This window comes from Gigantopelta aegis, chromosome 2 (genome assembly GCF_016097555.1).
Source record: "Gigantopelta aegis isolate Gae_Host chromosome 2, Gae_host_genome, whole genome shotgun sequence".
NCBI lineage: Eukaryota > Metazoa > Mollusca > Gastropoda > Neomphalida > Peltospiridae > Gigantopelta > Gigantopelta aegis.
In genome coordinates, this window is record NC_054700.1 from 44,716,173 (window position 1) to 44,741,397 (window position 25,225).

General features: G+C 35.9%; 1 protein-coding gene across 1 annotated transcript; it reads left to right on the forward strand.

Annotated features, from left to right (window-relative positions):
* Positions 1-3,252: 3,252 nt before the first annotated feature.
* LOC121378546 (protein C1orf43 homolog) lies at positions 3,253-15,446 on the forward strand. Its single transcript, XM_041506771.1, has 8 exons — positions 3,253-3,373; positions 7,012-7,202; positions 10,459-10,560; positions 10,824-10,923; positions 11,243-11,296; positions 12,359-12,528; positions 13,545-13,603; positions 14,057-15,446. Exons 2-8 carry the CDS (start codon positions 7,149-7,151, stop codon positions 14,400-14,402), a joined length of 885 nt encoding a protein of 294 aa, XP_041362705.1. The 5' UTR covers positions 3,253-3,373; positions 7,012-7,148; the 3' UTR covers positions 14,403-15,446.
* The last annotated feature ends 9,779 nt before the right edge of the window (positions 15,447-25,225 follow it).

Genomic DNA, 25,225 nt, shown 5'->3' on the forward strand with positions numbered 1-25,225 from the left:
CAGCTATCTGGACTGTCTGTCCAGAACAGTGGGTTAGTTGTTAGTAGTTTGTGAGAGAGAAGAGAGTGTAGTGGCCTTACACCTACCCATTGAGCCCTTGAGAACTCACTGGGTGGGAAGCAGTACCGGGCTGCAAACCCTGTACCTACCAGCCTGTAGTCCGATGATTTATCCACTGCACCACCGAGACCGGCTTCAAGGTTTGATTACCCAGAGCCAATTAAAATGCATTCCACGGTGACAATTTCTTAATTGATACAGTGAACATTGCTTATTTGCTGTACTCGTTGCTGTATATTTTCCAGCAGATGTGCCTGACCATGAAATTAAAGTTACACCCTTCAACAGTCAGTAGGCCCTACATTTAGTGCCAGACACTGGTGTATAAGCCTGTCGCATGATTTTGGGGCTCCAGTGTCGCTTCGAACTCTCACATACATAACACTTAATTATTATCTATGAATAGGTAGGTGTTTGACAAGTTCTTCACCATTCAACCGTGATTGTGTACAAAAAGTGACACCGATTTTGCCTTGTAGCGACTGGCATGGTGAAGTCAAGCTGCTCAAAGCAAAGTTTGGGCTCACTTCGCCCATTCGTGTGAGCCCTGCTCTAGTGATGTTAAACAAAATAAACTTTAATATTGTATCATTTAACCCAAAAATGTCATCAGTGGCATTTTTTTTGTGTGTTCCTTACCAGCACTGCATTTTTGTTTGTCCATCCATCAGTCTGTCCCACAGTTTTCCAGACTTTTTTTCATATTGACTCAAAATATTGAGCTAAAATTTTGTGTTTAGCTTCATCATATAGATTTGACTTTCATCAGGATTTACTCATCGTTTACAAAGTTATGGCCCAAGAACTTAGAAGATACGAAAATGTGTAGGGCCTGGTAGAGGACTTGTATTGCTTTAGCAATAGTCTCAGAATGCTTGTTCATTATAACTAAATTACGTTCTAGTATGCTGGCTGGGGTGTCTGTCCCTACTGAACCATTAAAGCTAATACTGATGTTCACTGGAATGTGAACCCATTGGTTACCAGCCTTCATGTAAAACATATATTGAAATGTTTGACATTATGAAACAGACCATCAAAACAATGCACGGTTCTTTATGAACTGACACATGTCGCCTGCAAATACCGTTATATCCCAATAAAAAGTTAAGACTTGAAAGCCACACAAAACATATGATGGTAATAAAGTACGACTGAATACTGAATGCACTTCGTCACGTAGAATGGAATTAATTAATTGAAAAACACAAAATCTCGCAATCTCTGAGCCTGGCTTTGATCCACAAGGTCGTTTGTTGTTGCATGTTGCATATTTATACCAGCAATCCCGTGCCGACTTTCTTCAGAATGTAGGCCTACATTTAAAGACTCAAACGTTTGCATGACATGTTTATAATATTATGTTTATATTTTAGTATTGGCCACCCTCTTCCAGATACAGAATACTAAATGTATATTTTTACTGATATAAGCAATACATTTGTTTTTCAATAGCGTGTTCTATAAGTTTTATTAAAACATTATAGCGAACAGTTATATTGAAGAGGCACTCTATATTATTCAAAATGTCTGTATCCTGGTCTGTGTTTACTGGTCTAAATGATCATCAGGTTTTACTTCTGTAGATCTTGTCCAGCGTTATTCTTAATATAATGTTCTATCTTAGGATCCCCAGTCAAACGCCAGTCTATGACATCGTCGATGGAACCAACATTTCTACCCATAACTCGGCATTCAGTTTAGGAAAATATATACAATGCCAAGTCCAGAACAAAAGTGGGGATAGTGACGGGCAAGCTTCTTTGGTGCTTTCTGTTGTTTTTAGGCCTATTTTTAATAGCCTTTTACAACCTTTTGAAAGTCCTTTTTTCAATGTAATTTATGTTAAACATTCCTCCATAATTATAGAAAATTGAGATTATGATATTCATAACCTAAGACGCATTTCTTTATTGGTTTTTGGATCACAATGATTAATAAAAAAAAAAAAATTGTGTGTGAAAAAAAACCTGTTTTCTAAATCGTATCTTGTTAAAATTATTTAATGACTAATATATTTGATTATTTCGATAAATGGTTGAGAGAGAGAGAGAGAGAGAGAGAGAGAGAGAGAGAGAGAGAGAGAGAGAGAGAGAGAGAGAGAGAGAGAGAGAGAGAGGATGGGAAAGAGAGAAAAGGAGGGGGCACTTCCGCCAAACAGACTACCGAAAATAGAGACAGGGGTGCACTTTCCCACAGACATGACCTTGGTAGGTTATTCGTAAGTCATTGGGGAAAAAAACACACCTAAAAAACCCTGACCCATTTAACACCTCATGGGAACGCTATACCACTGCAGTAGTACCAATGAGCATCATCCTACCCAACCCCTTCCCGTTTTGGATTGATTGAGACGTGAAGGTCATCTTCAATGCTCGTATTAATTTTTCTACACTTAGTAACACTAGCTCATGCAGGGCTGTAACTAGCGGGCTTCAAGGGAAAAAATTATAGAAACATAAAGAAAATTATCTTCTTAACCGTTTAAGGAGAGTTTTAGACAATAAACTACTCAGTTGCCCCCCCCCCCCCCCACAAACAAAAAATAATAATTAAAAAATCCTAGCTATGGCTCTGTCATGACATTAAATTTAAATGCTGTTAACCAGTACCAACGCTACACGAAGAAACCCGACGCCCTATGAAGCACCTGCGCTGTCCTTTATTGTAGTGACATATAGGGGTGTCGGGTTTTTTCGTGTAACATTGACCTGGTTAACAACATTTAAGTTTAATGTCATGAACTAGTGTAGAATAATTAATACGAGTATTGAAGATTACCTTCACTTCTCGACTAGTACATTTCGATTAGCAGCAAGGGATCTTTTATATGCACCATCCCACAAATAGGATAGGACATACCACGGTCTTTGATATACCAGTCGTGGTGCACTGGCTGGAACGAGCTATTACATAGAGTCTCCTCTAGCTCTCCTCTACAACCAATAATCATAGTGAAGGGCATTGTTTGGTATTTTAGTTGGTTTTTGGTTTTTGTTGTTGTTTGATTTAAGGGGGTGGAGGCGTGGCGGTGGCGTTAGGTATATGCGTAACAAGGCTTGGACTATGAGCTAAATATATAAAATTTTCAATGCAGATCACAAGAAATAAATTCGTGTTTTTAACTCAAACAGCAAATTAAATAAGTCCGTGTTTTTACCCCAACTATTTTACCATGATTGGTCAAAACAAGAAAACCAGTCTAATAATATGTCTGCTCCGGTTATTGTATGACACTCGTCTTCGTGTGATTTTGTGCTTTACTTAGAAGATAGGTTGTCAACACTTCTGTTATAATTAGGTTAAACTGAACGTGAGTTGAATACCTTTAATGTTCTAGATCACAGTTGATGTCCGTTTAAGACGTTTATTATCATAGATGCATTAAACGATTATTTCAATAGCTGATGTCGAATATTATTCTGCCCTGGTTCATATTTTGTCTTGAATTTATGTGATTTAGTGTATTGTTTTATGTCCTTTATTAGCAAAACTATGACAGTTTCAAAATTCGATCAGGGCTCTGACACATTTGCTGTTAAGTTCAACATACAAGAAAACACAAAAGTATCTAAATATTTATCAATCAATCTTTATTTAATAAAAAAATTAAAATATAATAAAAACAATACTTAGTACATACAATACTACTTTACCTATCACAAGTCACATTAATTTATTGTGAAAAACAGTGATAATTTCCCATTAACGCCAAGTTTTCCTCCAAAAACACTAGCTATTAACTTAACGTCATATGTTTGCGATAGTTTCATTGGCTGTCTATTTTTGTCCTTGTTATGTTAGTGAAGGGTCTATGCTCCGTGCAATAATTTACATCAAAATCTTCATTTGAAAATAAAATCATAAAATGTTTGTAACTTGTGAAAAATACTGATTAATCTTCAGACCAATAGACCGTGATCACTGAAAACATATTTACATTATGTTTTCGTCATAGGCTAATCCTCTTGTTATACATATCAACAACACCAAAATTCAGATTGTCACCTGCCATTGAAACCCATGTTAAACTGCCCAACTTCAAGCGAAGATTGCCCATAGAACGGGTTCTCGTTGGCACTAACAACATACACCATTGCGAACATACATTATATAAGCATTTATATTCATTCCAAAATTGTGAACATTTCCGTCTCAGTTTTTTGCTATATGACCGCATCTGGCTGTAGTACCGGTCCGAACAGGTGGTTCATAAACCGATTCACTCCGGCTGTCACTTGCACTATATACCCATGTCCCAAAAGGTCGATGCACAATATTACAAAATAACATGGGCAAAATACAGCCAGAAGGCTTACCATTAAACATACATATTGTTTTAATTCTTCACCATTTCCTAGAAGTGAATATGTGAACCATAACATGTGCCACAATTAGGAACTATAGTGGACCGTGATGAATGAACTCTCACCCGGAAGTGATCTGTGTAGTGAGACCTTAAGTACTCTGACAGAGACTGTATAGAACTATATATACTCTTCAAAAGAAGAAACGCAAAACCACATTGTCGTAACATTTGGAGAATTGATTTAATTATTGAATGGTGAGTCCGATAATTACCAAATGTTGCAGGATTGTTCACAATTCACTCTAGTCCATTGTGAGTAAGTGATAGGACACACCGTCAAGGTCATCTGGAGTCAATACCGGGTGTGGCCTCCGCGTGTGTTGACAACTGCCTGGCACCACCTGCCCATTGAAGCAACCAGAGTACGGATGACGTCCCGGGGGATGGTGGCCCACTCGGCCTGCAAGGCTGCTGCCAGCTCGGGCAGGGTCTGGGGCTGTGGTTGTCGCTGTCGGAGGCGTCGGTCCAACTCGTCCCATAGATGCTCAATTGGGTTCAAATCCGGTGATATCGATGGCCAAGGAAGGACATTAATGTTGTTGTTCTGTAGGAAAGCCGTTGTGAGACGTGCTGTGTGAGGCCTGGCGTTGTCATGTTGGAACACTGCGTTGGCGTTGGCCATAACTGGAACGATGTGTGGCCGGAGGATCTGGTCAATGTAGCCCTGTGCATTCAGGTTGCCCTGCACGTGGACCAGGTCAGTTCTGCCAGTGTGTGAGATGGCTCCCCACACCATGACACTACCCCCGCCGAATCTGTCCACTTCCTGCACGCAGTTTGCCGCATTACGTTCACCACGACGCCTATACACGCGACATCTTCCATCATGACGTCGGAGCAGAAATCGGGACTCGTCACTGAACCACACCTGTCTCCATCGCAGTTGAGGCCATTGTCGATGAATCTGGCACCACTGCAGTCGGAGTCGACGGTGTTGTGGTGTTAAGATGACACCTCGAACTGGACGTCTGGCACGAATTCCTACCTCACGTAGGCGGTTCCGTACGGTCTGGTCGGATATCCTGCGCAAACCTGGTATTGCTGCGGCTGTGGAGGTGGCAGTAGTCAATCGTTCCCGAAGGTGGCGTACCCGGATGTAGCGGTCCTGCCCGGGGGTAGTGACCCGTGGTCGACCGGATCTAGGGAGGTCACGTGTTGATCCATGTTGCTGGTAACGGTCCCACAGTCTGGAGATGGTGCTTGGGGACACATGGAATGCCCTGGCAACGGCCGTTCTGGATTCGCCTGCGTCTAGTCGGCCGATGGCATTGTTTCTCTGCGGTTCACTGAGACGTGGCATGTCCTGGATTGTCAACTGTCGGCCAGATACAGAGGCCAGGCAAGCGAACACCCTGCACTTTTATATTGTCGGTGTTCATGTTGCATGTGCAGACAACGCACGTGCAGTGGTGACATGGTTTGCACGTGGCTGCGTTTTTGCGAATATTCACATTTTGGAACTTTATTGTACAGTAGCTGCGTTTTATCGAATGTAACCGTGGGAATGTGTTTGGGACATGCAATGACCTTATATTCACAAAGCATGATCCGGTAGGAAACATAAAATCGGAGTTATAACCCATTTGTACCCTTTTGCGTTTCTTTTTTTGAAGAGTATATTTTAAAAAAATCTAATTCCACCAAACCACCTTTATTTGTAGTACTTAAATGTAAATGCACATGTAAACATGCCCCCACCAGAATTACAGAAAAGAACTTAGCTGTGAATGACATAAGAGGTAACCCAACCAACCTTCCATAAATTGTATTGTTCAGTGTAATGATCACGCGGTATATCGTCTGACTTTGGCAGGTCAGATGTCAGTGTTGCAGACGATAACTTTGCAGGGATTTGTAATACGTGGATTTCGCTATGTGAGGCAATTCATTAGTACCAAAATATTGCATTACGAAAAACTGATAACATGCATACTATTTATGGTATTATAATTAAAACATAAAGTTGGCAGCTTGACTTGAAGCATTTTTAATATTGTGAGGAAAAAGGCACTTCGTTGTTTATGTTCAGGCTGATAGTGATGTAATATCTCGTATAATCTTGTGATACATGCAGTTACAAATAAAGTATCAAAAACATATGTCGATCGAAATTTTATGACTGTACGATATATATGAATAATACAAAGAACATGGCACATTTTAAAACATAAGTAAGAATATTTAAATAAAAACATATATACAGTTATAGATCGATTTTAAGTGAATAAAGGCACAATGTGTACAATTTAGATGATAATTTATGTATATACATAGATAATGTAATCAATGCATAAAGGTTATCGTCAATGACACAAAATAAATCTTCATTAAATCATTTATCTGCCTTGGTGGTATTTGCAAGGACATTGACATTATAATAAAAAGATAAATTTGAACTGTGTGACTTAAAATTAGTTATCTGTCTTAGGTTTCAAACAAGGTATAAGGTATTTGTGTATAAATAACTTTAAAATAAATGTCATGTTCACAATACTAATAGATATTACTGGGAAACGAGAATAATAACACCTCTTAAATGGTACCTCTACATATATAATCTATTCATGTTTTTTTTTTTTCAGTTTTCTCCATTGTGATGTGCACATTTGGCAGACACCTGTCTAGTACTATGTATTACAGATGATTGTTCAGTGGAATAACAACTGCTTTCTGATGAACTGTTTAAGTCTTGTAACATGGAAGATTTCCTGCTACGGTCATGGCTGAACTGGGACTTGTCAGTGTCGTTCTCTTCATTGCCACAGGTGGTTTGGTAAGGCAAGCCAAAACACTGGCACTGTTTACTTTTTAGATGTTGTAAATCGCTGGTTCATAGATATCTTTGCCCCTTGCATCATCTTTCACTTTTAGTGAATTGTTCTTAGACTTCTAGTGCCCCTCCTTCCCATTTTTGTTAAGGCCAAAATCCCACCAAGGGCTGAATTTACGAAGCCTGTTTTTCTTAATGCAGGTTTTTAAAGGAAACATGACACGAGACCATATTATAGCTCATTTTAAAAGAAAAATGATATAAAAATAATATACAAATAACTTTATAACAATAAAATACGTGTAGTTAACTTAAAATGAAAAAATTACGCTAATCAGTATCAAAGTACGATTTATGCATATTTCTTCGTGAGCGTTCGGAAAAAAAGGGAAGTGACGTCAGAGCCGCTGTACTCTTCCATTGTTGTTAACTGTTTATATATGGAGTAAGGGGCTTACGATCTTTTCAGTTCAACAGTGCCGTACTGCGCGGCCTTTGGGTGTAAAAATAAACAGTTTAAACGATCGGGATTGTCTTTTTATGGTTTTCCAAAGGATTGTATCCGAAGAAAGACGCGTGTATTTTATCGCAAAAGAAAAGATTGGACACCAACACCGCATAGTACTTTGGTGTCAGCCTAATTACAGCCCGGAGCCCGAACGTTACCCGGAGACAAAAACAGTACTCGGTTGCGAATGCCGAGGTGTACTGTACATTGTACATATTTGGCACAAAGATACACCTCAGCATGATGTATTTATATATGTTAAAACAAAAATGTAGAATTTTTTATTTATTTATTTTTTTGGAAAAAAAAAGATTTTTCATGTTAGGGCTGTAGGCCTACATAACAAAATCTGTATTCACCGTCCGAAGAAGGAAACGTCAATAAGTAATTAAATATGGCATATACAAACATGGGATTTGGCATGAGGATACATCTCAGTACGATGTATTTAAATATGTTTTTAAAAAACGTGTAGAAAACAATAATTTTAAATAATGTTTTTAATCTTCGGGCGGAATACGTCACAAAAACGTTCCTCATCGCCCGAAGCCCCAAAGCAACACGAAGTTCAATACAAAAAAACCCCACTACTGTCGGTGTCGAAATAACTATTATGTTTCATCCACGGGCTGACTTGAGAATCGGAGTGTTTGTTTTAGTTAATTGGTCCTTTTCTTTCCGTGGCCTGCACATGTGATTCCTGATTGGCAGGTGTATATTGCAGGGTATCGACCAGGTAAGTGATTACCACGGTCTAGACATACGTACAAAATACGTGCCAGTTTTTTTAAGTTCAGGGTATTATGGCGTAACCTGTCGCGACTATAGTACAATGTTAATAGACATTATCAGCCGCCCTGCTTCATTACTGTAAATAATGCTGTAAAAACCCTTGATTAAGTAGACTTTCGCATCTAAAATTACAAAAAACTGACCAATTACGTAGTACCAAAGAAAAAGAAAAATATCACTTGGGTATCGTGAGTGGTCGTTTTTTACTCTAACGCACCCTACCAATAGGCCAATAATATGCTACTTTTTTTATGAGAGAAAAATACTATAACCCCATTTCGTTCTATTGATGCAAATAGAAATATATTTTTAAAAGTTGATTATACTCTCAAGTCATTTATGTTGTTTTACAAGTCAGGTTAATTAAAGTGAAGCGCCTTGTCGTAAATTAGAGCGTTTGTTTACACTGTGCATACAGATTTCATTATGTACAGCCCGAACATAAAAAAATGCGATATTTTCTTTAAAAAAAACCCCAAAAAATGTTTGTCCTACAATTTATATTTTTTACGTATTTAAATACATCATATCGAGGTGTATCTTTATGCTAAATATGAACAGTATACACCTCGGCATTAGCATCAGTTTTGGTTTTGTCTCCGGGTTGCTTTCGGGCTCCGGGCTGTAAATTGGTCGACCGGTCTGGTCTGGCACCATCAGTTTCTCCACCCTCCGACTCACTATCCGTTTTTTCTTCAGTATCACTGTTGTAAGTAAATGTGTGTCTTTCTTTCATTTACTAACAGCTCATATTGATACGGCAAAACGTTTTGCGAACGAACACTCATTGTTTTGGTAAGCTGTGCAAGTCTTAGATTCTTTATGAGTGGTACGGACTAATGCTTTTAAGTGTAAGGCTTCAGATCAAGCGACGCGTCTCTGACGTCACGGACCTCGTGATTGCCCTGCTCATTAAAGATCGGCAATTTCTGCTAAGAGCTCGTATCTGGGGTTCTTTTATGGAGATATTTTAAGTAATTAATTTTTTATAAAAAAAAAATTTAAGTGATTCAATTTATAATTAATTGTACATGGTTGGTGCCAAATATGGTTTACGTGACATGTTTCCTTTAAGCATTGTAAATTTATGTAGTTACACACGTGTGTAAGACATAAACATGTTTTATACATTTGGCTCTAACTCTTTCCAGGAACATGCTGATTTTTTTTTAGTTAGGGTAGGGTTTTTTTTTTTTTTTTTTTTTTTTTTTTTTACTACATTCACCCCTACAAGTCCAGATTAAAATGTTATTAATGTGTACTTTTTTCACCTACATATTAATAAAAAAAAAAATAAAAAAAATAGTGTCAGTCCTTTTATCTAGGTAGGGTCAGGTTGCCAGGAAAACGCATAAGTAAGCTTTTCTTCACAGTGTTGTGCCAACATTTATCACAGATTCTCTACATGCACCAGATTGTCTTCCTTCCCCTCCCACATCCCATGTCAAGAACCACTGTTGAACACTGACACTTCAGTATAATGAGATGCGTGGTGTAGCACAGTTTTAGAGTGCTTTTCTGAGATGCATTGGATCATAGGTTCAAACCCCATGATTGACACAATATTGTTTCCCCCAACCTAATCCATGCCCAACAACTGGTGTACAGAAGACTGGTATGTGTATTCTTGTCTATAGGTAAATGTTTGTTTCTCTAAATAAAAGAAAAATCCCTTTCTAAATTTTGGTCAGAGTACCCATAGCCTATGGGGCACTAATTGTGATAGCACCCCCCCCCCCCCCCCCAAAAAAAAGAAGAAAAACCCCCAAACAAAACTGTTGAGTTTTACTGAAGAGATTAATTGAATCTCATATTTGTAGTTTACTTCAGCATTGTATAGAATGTGAATATATTTAATAACTCAAGAATGTAGTATTTATTATTGTGCATTTATGAGAGAAAACCTGTAATATAATATGTTTTTATCACAATTCACACATTTAGAGTCTGTATTTATAGGTATTTATCTTGTTGTTCCTGTTTGCGAAGCGACAGATAACACGATTCACCCTCAAATCAGCAACACGGCCACACATCAACATCGGATCTGATGCGCCAAAGGTAACCACTTTGTTCTTCATTAGTGGCTCTCCACTCTTATTGTCTGCCATCAAGTGTTACTATTACGTAGCATGTTAATACATATAATCTTTATGGCAAGTTATATAGCTTTGATTTAAACAATATTTATTACAAAATGTTAATGGTAATGGATGTGTCAATAGGCAATGGCTATTTCAAAACTTCTGCATATACCATTACTTACTATGTAGCTTGGTGCTTGGTTTAAACAAATATTTGTTTTCTTTTGTTGAATATTGCAGACTTTGAGACAGGAAATCCAAAGGCGACTGGACTGTGTAGAATTCATCAACCATGACCCTGCATTGTTGACGGAGATGATACAGCCCATAGCTTCATCAGGTAAAAATCAGCACTGGAGAACGTTATTTTTTTCCAGTCTGTGCTAACCATATTAATATTATTATGGGCTAATATGTACAGGTATGAAGTTGACAAAACAGTTAGTGTTTTTGATTAATAATAGTTGTTCTGGTAGTGGCTATATGTTCATATTTGCAAAAAACCCAACTAATCTGACAAGAGGGATAACTTTTTAAAAATCCAATTGTGACAAGAGGGATAACTCAAAATATGTTACGACAGATAACATTTACGAAGGGACAAACATGGTGTTTATGAAACAATATGACTGTATATTTTTGTAATTTTTTGCTTTCAGTTCCCAATCATTACTACTACAGAATGAAAGCTCTGGATGCATATTCTAATGCTAGTAAGTAATTTGTTTTCAATTAATTTGAAATGAGCGTGGAAGTTATTCACTGTTAATGTTTATAGATGCAGATGATGAAATTTTTATATGGAATATACGTTGAACTACCTATTGGTTTTACATTTGTTACTAAAAAATTCGGGATGTAGTCCAATGGTAAAACGCTGGTATATCAAAGGCTGTGGTATGTGTTATCCTGTCTGTGGGATAGTGCATATAAAAGATCCCTTGCTACTGATGGAAAAAGACCATATGTCAAAACTATCAAATGTTTCACATCCAATAGCCGATGATTAATAAATCAATGTGCTCTAGCATCATTAAACAAAGTAAACTTTATTTTATTTTACTAGTGAATATGTTATCTGTAAACAAATTTTGTACAACTTTTATAGATATGTTTTATTGCCATATATTTTTAGTATTAATAATGTTCCTTCTGCAATATGCTTTTTGGCTATACATGATCAATATTTTTACAAGGGTACAAACAGTCATTGTGGTGGAGTTGGTGGTGGTGGGGTTGATGGTTAATGCACAAGTGGAAAAAAAGTAATTCAAAACATCATCTGCAAAAATCACAATTTTTTGGACGCCTTTATGTGGGATTACACTTTGTACCCTTATAGAAATGTTGATAGTTGATGACATCTCTATGGTAAATAATAAACGTCACTGTTTTATTGGAGTTTTTTGGTTTTTGACTTGAATGTACAGTGAAACCTCTTTAAACTGGACATCCATGGAAAGTCCAGTTTTACGGGGTATCCGCTTTAGAGAGGTTCTGTCCTGTACTAATAGTTAAAAAGTTTCACTGTATATTTATAATCGTCCTTCAAGATCTTTGGTGGTCATAAAACCTACTGTAATACTGAACTACTGGTTGTAATGTTTGGCCAATTAATTCACTATTATATAACCATTCCCCACAGCTGATATACCTTACAATTTTGGCAATTGTAAATTGTAAATTCTTATTAGAGTCCCCTACTTTTTTGGAAGAGTATATATATATTTATATATTTGACTGATAAGTAAATAGCACATTTCATGTTTGTTCAGTTGAATGTTTACTGGAGGCCGATGATGCAATGAACTCAAAGCTGCCAAGTCAAACGCTGCGACAGTATCTGTTTAGTTTGTGTCCATCGGCCATCGTTGGACCCGCGACACTGAGCAACACCATACACTTGTTTTCAGATGTCTATGAACAGGCCCGACATGACCCCAGTGTAAGTATGCAAGTGATGGTGTATGAGTGAAGGAGGGAGTTCAGACCTTAGTTTTTTTTAGTCCCTTACCGGTCCAACCGGAGGGGACTATAGGTTTCATCTCTGTCCATCTGTCTGTCTGTTCATCCGTCCGTTCATCCATCTGTCCCACATATGTTTTCCAGATGTTGTTTGCAGAAGGCTTTGAGATATTGAGCTGAAATTTTGTGTATAGTTTCATCCTGTACTGTTACAGATCAAGTTTGACTTTCATGGTGATTTTTACCCATTTTTGACGCTGTTATGGTCCTTAAAATTAGGAGATGTGAAAATTAGTTTTTTAGACTTTTTTCAGAAGACCTTTAGATACTAAGCTGAAATTTTGTGTATAGGTTTATCACGTACTGTTACAGATCAAGTTTAACTTTCATGGTGATTTACCCATTTTTAATGGAGTTATGGCCCTTGAACTTAGATGTTAAAATTTGTTTTCTGGATTTTTGCAATGCCTGGAGATATCAAGATGAAATTTTGATGTAGCTTTATAACTTGTATATAGCTTTACAGATGAAGTTGAAGTTTTGTGGTGATTTACCCACTTTTCAGAGTTATGGCCCTTGAATTTAGGAGATACAAAAAATTGTCGAGCCCGGTAGGGGACATGTATTGCTTTAGCAGTACTCTCAAAATGCTTGTTTTATTAGATTTCACCCTGGAGAACCCATATAGATACTCATAACATTACAGTTATAAATAGTCTTGTTTCTTCCCCCACCCCTAACCCTGAGCCTCATCCAGTATTATGGTATGTACTGTTCTCGCTATTGTAAAGTCCTATTTGGTAGGAGAATACTCTGATGGCAGTGAATTTCCTCTCACTTGACTATGGCATTGTTAAATACAAAATAGCGATAGTTCAAAATGTGCTGAGCTGTCAGTACACAAATATTCATTTGTTTCCTTTTTAAATACTGATATATATATCATTTTGAGTATTATTTTTTTCTACAAGTTGTGTTCTGTTTATGGATTTTCAGATATTTGGAGAGGAAAAGTTGATTGTTTACATGGAGCTGCTTGATAAAATAATCAGAATGTAAGTATTATTACTGCTCCCCTTAGCATGTGAATCTATATGGTATCAATATGATCATATTTTAAATGGCTTCTCCTAATGTAAGTTGGGGAAGCAATTCGTCACCTCTTTCAGGGTTGGGTTTTTTCATGTCGAGGTCTTATGTGGTGGATGAGTATAACTAATGAAGTTTCAAATGATTGATCATTGAGTCACCACACTGTAAGTCCTAGAAAGAAAATTGATTTATTGTTGCATATATGATTGTTTATCTTAATGTTTGTTAAAAAATATTTTTAATTTATTAAATTAAAAATAAAAAAATGTTTTATTAAGGGTTTTTTATATTATTGTTTTTTTTAATATGCATTAAAGTGAACCTCTGTGAATGCAACTATGAGTGACACCAATTAAGTTTATGGTACGGGTAAAAAAAATTGGTTTCATAATATACATTGATTTAATTTATTGCAGGATAAAGCAGGATTCCGGAAATCGAACGTCACCTTCTATAAAAGTGACTACCGATACAGAAGTTGTGTTTCGAGTGGGCAAGAAGGGACTGGATGACGCCACTGTCAGTGTCCAGGTGGCGAAGTACCCTCTGATATCCACCATCGAATGCAACGACCCTTCTATGATGATTGCTCGACCGAGACTGCGGCATGGTCTCCGTGACGATTCGGTTGAACAGACAGGTTTTGTGGACAGTGTTAAGTCAAGTGGCTACAGTAGTACTGAGAGATCAAGCAGTAGTCGAGGCAGCGTCGAGAAACTTATTCCTCTTGATGCGTCTTTGCTGAAAAAGGACCCAGATTGATTGCAAGTCTAGGTGGATTCTTTGTTATACGATCAGTATTTGCTGGTGCAAGTGTTTTTACTTTTGAAAGAGATTGGTTTTAACCCAGTGGGTACAAAAATATAGTGCTTAATTGGATGTTTTTAGTAATCCAGGCATCGAAAATATATCGAGAATGGTTGTCTTCTTTAATGACATCACTAGAGCACATTGATTTATTAATCATCGGTTATTGGATGTCATACATTTGGTAATTGTGACATATAGCCTCAGAGAGGAAACCCGCTACATTTTCCCATTAGTAGCAAGGGATCTTTTGCATGCACCATCCCACAGATAGGATAGCATATACCACAGACTTTGATATACCAGTTGTGGTGCACTGGCTAGAACGAGAAATAGCCTATAGGGGCTCACCGTCTGAGATCAATCCAGAAAATCGAGAACAATATTTCGTTCTCCATATTTTGAACAAAAACACCACAATCTAAATTTTTATCACTTGTGTGGTGTTAAAATATAAGTTACACATACAAGTATCAATGCAATGAGAATAGTGATATGAATGAAAACACACAGGAATGGAAATGGAAATTGTAAACTTGATAAATGTGTCGCAACCTATAGGTTGCCAGAGCTGTAATTTATGATAACATGCAGATTGGTTACCAGACGCTATGCTAATATCGATGCCTGTAATCCAGTACTGAAGTGGAATTGTTATAAATACTATATATATGTATATATGCATGAATCAAAATAAGTTAATTTTTGTAAACTATCATTTGTGTAATGCAGATTTCTGTGTAAACCGTTACAATCACAAAGTCCCATTCTGTAAAAGTAACCACCATATACATTTTAGTGATTTATGTTTTAATTAAGTATAACATATACATGTACATGAAAGTATCAATGCCATGAGAAGAACAAATAACAAAGTATAGATGTGTCTGTGAAAGGTCCTAACAGTAAAACTAATAAACATTGTAAACTTGATAAATTTGTTATAACAGGAATGCTTTACCGTGTCTATATTTTATAGTAACATGTTACATAGGTTACCAGGCAGGGGTGGGGAAAAGCCCTTTTCTCCCGGTCTGGGACCGATTCTCGATCTCTGAGACCGAAATTATTTTTTAAAAACGTGTGTTTGCCGGTCCCACTTTTGTCATTCTTGTCGGTCCGAAGCACCTGTCCATTTCTATTATTGGAACAAATTCTTATCCATCAAGTGGACAGGTCTGCCCAGACATCGGTATCTCATGCGTGATTTAAAATAATAAATAAATAGTGGTCTGTATGGCTAGTGGCAAGACGTCTGTGATTTTGAAGTCTGCCTAAGTATATATCGTCAGTCACTGAAGTCGGACCTACAGTAGTGTCAATCCACAGCCACTAGGCTAGACATTAATTTTGTCAAAGTTGCTGAGCCGATCAAGAGATTAAACAGACGTTAACAATAACACCATTCTTGGTGAGAGAGCCATCAAGGTATTACACTCCAATTAAAACAAAGGACCCAGAGTTTGCAACTGGTTACAATCAACATCTGTCAACACCTATGTATGGAGCTTTGTCGGGTCGAGTGTCCCAGTCCGAAGCAAGAGACTTTTGTGCAATACAAACTGCTTGAAATAGCATAAAATATACTGAAATAATCTATAAATGTATTTATTGTTGACTGTTCAATGTAGTCTATCCAATAATTATAAAAGATTTTAAAATTAACAAAAGGTTTCCACTTTTTAGTTAACAAGTGGGAGTAAGCAGAACAGCTATTTGTACTGGTTATCTCAAGAGCCAGTAGAGGTAAAATTTCGCCCAGTCAGTGAGGACGTTATTAATCTCTTTGTCTAAACATGTGCTAGCTCAGGCTGTCAAACGTTTCAACGGTGCGATCTTTTATTAATTTTCAGGACACAGTACTTAATATTCGTACTTTTTATACATATATGGGATTTAAATTCATAACTTTTATTCCTTTTTTATATTATTTATTCCATTATGTAAAATATATACAATTTGTAGTGGGTTTTTTTTTTCACTGATGTGATAAAAAAAAAAAGAGTTTTTTTTTTATTCCTTTCTTCCCCCCCCCCCCCCCCCATCCGTTAATGATGACATCAAGCGGGACCGATTGACAATTTTATTTCCCCCCACCCCTGTTACCAGGCATATTGCTTTTATCAATCAGGGCATATGTCCACTGTCAATTAGTCATGTGGTAAACAGTTATATTTTAAAATTAAAAGTTGTAAGCTTGAGGATGACAGTATGATTCAGACTGATTTGTGGAATTATTTTACTTACGGTCTCACTACACAGTTGACTTCTGGGTGAGAGTTCATTGATGACGGTCCACTATAGTTCCTAATTGTGACACGTTATGATTCACATATTCACTCCCAGGAAATGGTGAATAATTAAAACAATATTTATGTTTAATGGTAAGTCTCTGCTGTATTTTGCCTATGTTATTTTGTAATATAGTGCATTGACCTTTTGGGACATTGGTGTATAGCACAAGAGACAGCCCGGATGAATCAGTTAATGACTCATCTGTTCGGACCAGTACTACAGCCAGATGTGGTCGTATAGCAAAAAAATGAGACAGAAATGTTCTCAATTTTGGAGTGAAAATAAATGCTTATATAATGTGTGGAATATGTTGTTTGTGCCAATGAGAACCCGTTTCATTTGATGTTGGGCAATTTAACATGGGTTTCAATGGCAGATGACATCTGTGTAGTCAGACCTAAAATACATTTTAATACAGTGTAGTACAGAACCATAGTACAAGAGTTGATATACACGGTTAGGCAACTCATTGGTTTATGCAAAAGTAATGCACATACCCGAACCATCCGTTACTAGTTAAAAATCATGCAAACAGACTTCTGGTTACCTAATATTTTGAAATATTCTCTGTTTGATATCTGATGTACATGTATGCATTGTTAAATCTATTATTTGCTAAACCATCAAATGTAAATCAACAGTCAGATTTTGTGACCATATAGAGGATTCGTCACTAGTATTTTTATATATGAAAAATATCAACACATCCATGTTAATCAGTATTTGTCGAGGCTCTGCTGAGATAAATACCGATTAACTAAATGAGGTTGATATTTTACATATTAAAAAACACATGTAGAGAATTCTATTTATTCTATTACACTTCTAAAATAACATTTTAATTTGATATTTAATAAATCACAGTTCTAAAGTTTGACGTTACACATTTTAACTAAATTATATCAAAATGTTATGCTCAGGTATACAGGTCTTGTTGGCTAGAAAACAAATGACCTATTGACAACCAAAAAATATGAACCGGGTTAATAATGGTAAATATCAAATGGGTTTATGACATGGATATTATGTCTTAAGTTATAGGATAAATTTCCTTATCAATTCGCCAAATAACTAATTTTAAAATTGTGTTTACAAAGTGATCTGTTTATTTTGTCTGCAGATTTGCTTTGTTTGGTCAGTTGAACTGGAACTAGGCAAAAGAATTCTGTAACCTAAATTGCCAAAGTGTGTATGTAAACATCTTGTACATACTTTTAACAAGGTGGGTTACACAGGGCTCAAATTTAATGGTGGCACTGATAGTAATTGCCGTAGCTCTGATATGGATTGCCGTAGCTCTAATATGAATTGTCGTAGGTCAGGGACTTTACCGATGACAGTTTTGTGCCGCTGGATAAAAAGTATTACCAAAGGTTGAAGGGATAAGTTTGGTTTTTTAATGTTAATTCTTTGCAAAAGTTCCTGGCTTAAAATTGGTGTAGACAGGCTAAAATATCAATAGGTGATAATTTTGCCGTTGGCAGAAACCTTTCAGAATTGCCGTAAGTAAAAAAATTTTTCTTAAGTTTGAGCCCTTGTTACAGGAAACCAAAGTTTAAAAATAAATCAGGGCAGTAATGGGTGGTGGTGGTGGTGACACCAGTAAATCTCCACCTCTGTTGTGACTCAGTATTGTCTTTATGTGCAGCTGCAAATGTGTAATAACCAAATGCTCATCCATGAAAAGTCGGTAACTGAGAATCCCAGTTTAAATTTGTAGTAATATGATTCATTGTACATGTAACTGTGAATAATGTAAATATTGATTTATTTATATATAAACTAACACGAGGCTTTTATTAACAAAATCTGTGCGGTTAATATTAGTATGGATGTGTGTCTTTCAGACAGTTTTAATTGTCATAATGATTTTCCAGAATGAAATACATTCTAATTTGTTAAGTTTTTAAGACAGAGATTTTCATTACTATCATTTTATACGTTTTCTGTCACTTTAAAACCATGGACTAAAATCTTGCCAAAAAAACAACAAAAAAAACAACAAAAAACTTGCATGTTTTTCTTATATGTATCTAATTCATTGTTTTATTCTGTGCATATCATCCATACTAAAGAAAATTACAAATAATTCTCCTTACTAAAGAAAATTACAAATAATTCAGATATACATTTGTATATACATAGAAAATATAGTTGCTATGATATTCTGAAGGAACCATTGCTCTTTCTTAAAGAAAATTACAAATAGAGGTTTTGTCACCAATGTTTTTTAATATGGAAAATATGAACCAAATCTATGTTAATTGGTATTTGTCAAGGCTCTGCCAAGACAAATACCAATTAACTAGACGAGGTTGATATTTTCCATACAGTAAAGTACTCTTATAACGAACTGGAAGGGACCATGGTAGTTAGTTCGTTGTAGCAGTAGTTCATTGTACACATTTGCATAAGTTTGTAATTAATGTATATGGAGATAAAACAGGACTTTATGATCAATTCGTTCTATGCAGTAGCTCGTTCTAAGCATATTTGTTACAAGTGTACTTTACTGTATTAAAAAACAGAAGTAGCGAATTATATTTATCCTATAACACTTCTAAAATAACATTTAGTAAATTACAGTTCTATAGTCTCCTCCTCCTCACAATTATCACAAAATTTAATGTAGTTTGATGTCACCCACTTAAACAAAATTTTAGCAAAATGTTATGCTCAGGTATACAGGTTTTGTTTGCTTACAAATATTAATCAAGTTACTAATGGTAAATATCAAATGGATTTATGTCTTGAACATTATGCGTAAATTATAGGATAAAATATAATATACTGGTATTCTCATTTTTGTCTTGTCTGTACGAAGTAAAAAGGTGAGATTTAGGAATTACATTTCCGACGGCAATGGCGTCAACTTATGTATTAATGTTTCATGTTAAAGTTTTTTTTATTTAGATCAGTTTCTCACAAACTATAAGTCTTAGGTCAGTGAAACTTAGTTTATAGTTTACTGGGGTCTTATTAAACATCCTATTCTATTCTATTCTATTCTATTCTATTCTATTCTATTCTATTCTATTCTATTCTATTCTATTCTATGGTTTGTAGTTGTACCCATGGATGTTTATTACAGTGCACTGAAAAAGTTTATGATTGGTGAGACATTTAAGTCCACTGAGTTCTTCTTAAAGGGACAGACCCTAGGATTTAAACACTAAGACATACTTTTCGCTATTAGAGCTGTTTTTATTATCACTAAAATGAGACATTACTTATATTTTATTGTTTAGATTATCTATTTCCGTACAACCGAAGTGTTTCTGGTCATCCTGGTGTTTCTAACACCACAAAATGCATTTTTCATAATTTTTAAAAACATACATGCGTCTGAGAAGTAACGGTTATGGAATTGTGTTTTAGTCTAATTTTAAGGTTATTTCAACATTACACTCTTGTTTCACTCTGTTGTATCCAAATTTGTTACAGGTTTGTAAATTAACCAAATTTAATGTCCATTTTTACAGATTGAAACTAGGGTCTAGGTGGAAAATATTCCTATGTATTTAAAGACTAGGGTCTATCTCTTTAAATACCCTGACCATACTTTGTATCTAGATTCCTCCATTTGTGTAAATATTTTAGAGATCTCTGGGATGCAGGCTGGTATTTTAAATATATTCGTTGCTTATTTTTCTTGTGTGCCTTATTGGAAATTTGTCACCATTTTTGCTGTATCCAAGGCTACCTCCATTACCACACCGGTTTCACATTTTGAAATAAAATGAACAATATTTTAGTTTTTTCCTCTGTCTCTTAATGTGTATTCATGATTTTAGGATTGTTAAACCATTTTAGCATTTCTAAATTAAGTAGTTACTGTATTAATGAAATTAATGTTTTATCATATTGTGTAGCTGTTTTATATACATGTGTAGTTATTGGCCCCAATTTACAAAGCCTACTTTTGTCTTACATATATTTAACTACGTGTTTACAATGCTTAAACACCAGCATTTAAGAAAAACTGGCTTCGTAAATTCAGCCCAATGTGATGCATGCTTAATGGTTTGCATCAGTGCTTTCTCCTTCCAGTTTTAAAACTGGTTTTTCCCGCTTTATTGTGAATTTTTAAATATATTTTAGGGAATCATGTACATATTAATGAAATTTTGTGATGATTCTTTACAGCATGATGTACAGTTATTTATCGTATGGACTTGTATCAGCTCAGAGATGGTTGTAGAATTGATTGCACTTAATACATTTGTCATGATGAATTTTACTTGTAGAATGTAGGAAATTGCATTGTGGGATATCTGCTTTTCAAAATTTTTAGGATTGAGCATGTCCTCGATTCCTCTCCGGAAAGTTGGTTAGTCAGCCCCCATCTCAAAAATCTTTTACTTCTGCCCTGACTGTAGTAGTCTCATTCTTCAGCTCTTCAACAATACAATGTGTTGCAGTTACAATATTTTTGTCTGTTGATCCGCCCAAAACTGCTTTGAAGCATCCCTCTTAGTCTCTTCCATCATTTCTCACTGGTGTGATTTTCATACTTTAGGAAAGACATTTTTCTTTGACCCCAGCTTTTTCACCGAGTTGTGGTTTTGGGGTGGTCATGTTGTTGGGTTTTTTTGTTTGTTGTTGCTTTTATTATATTATTATATATAATTTTGGGGGTCATCAGACTGTTCTGTTTGGTAAAAATTTTGCTCAAAAAGTAACATCAGTTTATCATAATATTCATAAACTAAGATTCATTGTGAAATATTAACTCCCTGTTTTCACCACTTCACTTTGTTATTCGTGCAATGTAGATCTTGATGGATTTTTCATTGTGCACTTAGTCTTCACAGTTGGCAGTCATTGAAATGATGTTTGTTGCAAAAACATTTTGACCTAATTTTTGCAAAAACTGTCTTTTTATTTATTTTTTCGACTGAAACTAACATACACATACAGGCTCCCATTTTTGTAAGAGGGAGGAAGGGCAGGCTGATTTTTGCCCAAATTAAACAAAAATGCCTGAATCTGGACAACATTTATTCATATTAGCATTACTGCCAGACAGCTATATAGGGTTCCAAATGAATCACTGTGCATGTTTAAATACCCAGTAGAATGATGGAAATACATGGTGAAAAGGTTTCAGGCAAGCTCATTTGCCTAAAAATGTCTTATCTTCCCCCTCCCTATCTTATACACTTATGGAAGGAAGGAAGGGAATGTTTTATTTAACGATGAACTGAACACATTTTATTTACGGTTATATGATGTCGGACATATGGTTATGGACCATACAGATATTGAGAGAGGAAACCTGCTGTTGCCACTTCATGGGCTACTCTTTTTTGATTAGCAGCAAGGGATCTTTTATATGCACAGACAGGGTAGTACATACTATGGCCTTTGGTATGCCAGTCATGGTGCACTGGTTGGAACGAGAAATAGCCCAATGGGCCCATTGGCGGGGATCGATCCCAGACAGACCATACCCCTGGGCTACATCCCCCCCCATACACTTATGGAAACTAATTTGATAAATACGGACTGAATTTGTCATACTTTTTAAAGTACGTAGTGTAGTTCTGTTAATCTTATAGTACACTGTCTCTTTTGTCTGTGTAATTAGGAATTTTGTCTAGATCAGATTTTAATTAATTTCTTATTTTTTATTTTTATTTTATCCCCCACCACCGTCCCCACCCACCCCCCAAAAAATGGTTAGGACTGTTTCAAAAATTGTTACATGGGGATGAGTGGAAGGCGACATTTTTCTTCTTTTTTGTCTGTTGAGAGGGGTGGGGTTGGGAGTGTTTTCCTCATGCATAATATTAATATAATTCTTTGGGGTTGGTGGTGTGTTTTGTGCATGTTTTAAGGAAGATGCTGAAATTGGTTTTTAGCAGGTGTTATTTTGTTCTGTAAGTAATTAGTATTACAAATAATTGCTTTCCACCCCCAATCTTAAGTGATAATTTCTTTTTAATAAAGCAGTTTAAACTGGCTGTTCTTTCTTTGTTTTGAAGCACCTTTTGTCTATGACTCGATTGATCATGGTATGGTAGTTGTGATATCTCTGTATGGATAATTATTGTTTAAATACATGCGTATATAATATATAATTATATATATATATTTTTAGAAACTCTAAATAGCAATAACATTTATGGAGTATTCTTTTCATATATGAAATTTATAAACAGTAATGACATGTTTTATGTTACGTGCATGTTGTAAAAGAAAAAACAAATTCAAAAGAAAACATTCCATGTGTTGGTCTCGTTTTTTAATAATAAAAAAAACAAAATTTGGGGTGGGTGGGTTGATTAATATCAGTCTGGAACCGATGGTAGATATTGGTACTGCTTTAACAACAGATTTTGTCTTTTATTGATGACTTACTGTTGGGAGTCACTTACCAAATGTTGCCAGTAATCAAGTTTGTACAAGTTAACATTGCAGAACACGATACGCATAATAATATATTTCTTTCTTTAAAAATAAATTGCAACTGTACCAGCAATTTTTAGAATTTTGAACATTTAAATTTATATTTAACTGTTGGTGTATTTGTTTGCTAAAGGTCTTAAATGTACTGGTAGGTCTATAATTGCTTTATTTTCAGTTATAAGTTTAAGTTATTTGTTAAAACAATTTTATTGCCATAGTTCAATCGTGGTGCCAAGATATGTAGATTATAACTACGACAGTACCAATATCTGGTGTCTGTCCTACACAGTGAATACCGGCCTCGGTGGCGTCATAGTTAGGCCATCGGTCTACAGGCTGATAGGTACTGGGTTCGGATCCCAGTTGAGGCATGAGATTTTTAATCCAAATACCAACTACAAACCCTGAGTAAGTGCTCCGCCAAGCTCAATGGGTAGGTGTAAACCACTTGCAACGACCAGTGATCCATAACTGGTTCAACAAAGGCCATGGTTTGTGCTATCCTGCCTGTGGGAAGCGCAAATAAAAGATCCCTTGCTGCTAATCGTAAAGAGTAGCCCATGAAGTGGCAATAGCGGGTTTCCTCTCAAAATCTATGTGGTCCTTAACCATATAACCGTAAATAAAATGTGTTGAGTGCGTCGTTAAATAAAACATTTTTTTTTTTTTTTAACACAATGAATATGCATTATCCATGCTGTGTGAACATTCTTTAAAAGGTTGTACATTTGTATCATATTAAAAAAAAGAAGAAAAAAAGAAAAAGTTTGTTTTGCTGAGACACCACTAGAGCACATAGTCATCAGCTATTGAATGTCAAACATTTGGTAACTGACAGTCTTGGAGAGGAAATCTGCAAAATATTTCCATTAGTAGCGAGGGATCTTTTATATGCACTGTACCCACATAACAGACCAGAAAGCACATACCACAGATATGGTTGAATGGATCCACCAAGGTGGTTAGATCCTGCAGCGCAAGCATCTCGGGCGAGCACTTAACTGACCTAAATCCCGCCCCATCATATTCAAATACAGCCTGTTGACGGCCAAAGACATCAATATGCATAAATTAAATTGGGCCTTTATAAATTAAATGCTACATTTTTATCCATATCTTTTTTTTAATGGCGGTATAGGGTTTAGATTTTATATTTTCAGATATTGGAAATAATGCACATTGATAATTATTATTTTTTATCCCCCAAAAACAAACATTTATTTTTTAATGGCTTTATCTTCACTTCTCAAAATTAATTTCCTATACACTGATAAGCAAGCCCTAGGAATGATATGTGAAGGGGGGGGGGGGGGGGGGCACAAGCAAAAGTGTGGGGTTTATATATATATATATATATATATATTGCATGTTTTGGGGCACATGTCCCCTGCCCTTCCTAGATCTCTAGTTCAAAGCCATCATATCAGAAACTGTCCTGAGTGATTGTATCGTGCTTTAAAATCGCCAGTCATTTTTAAACCATACAACATAGACATATTAGAGTTAACAAATAAAACCGTCTGAAAACGCTAGTGACTGCTTTCAATTTATGGCACAAAATCAAATAACTTAAAGGGATAACAAACTTTTGAGATGTATGACAATTTCTTTATTGACTAAACAAACTGACTAGCATTTAATTTGATAAACATATCATTATGTAAAACAGTTGATAAGAACTATTCCACAATTGATCAAATTGGGTGTGGGGGAAATCCCCATAATTATTATGTTATGCCTGATGGGTTTCCCACATATCCCCTACCCCACCATGCATACTTGGTTTAGCTAAAGTTTTATTTTATGATTTAGTGAGTAGTGTGTATGTGCTTTAAAATGCTACCCAGTATATGATCAATTTGGGTACAGCTCTTAAATGATTTCATGAGCATCGTGTGGACGTTATTCATTTGTGGACAGCAAGAAGGTGGGCAAGCTCTAGCCCGAGTACTCTGACTGTAAGAGAGCTAGACGGACATTTGGAGAGCGTATTTATGTCAAAATGTCCCGTCTAGCTCTCTTAGTCAGAGTACTCGGGCTAGGCAAGCTCCTGAGATCGATTTAGCAGGTTT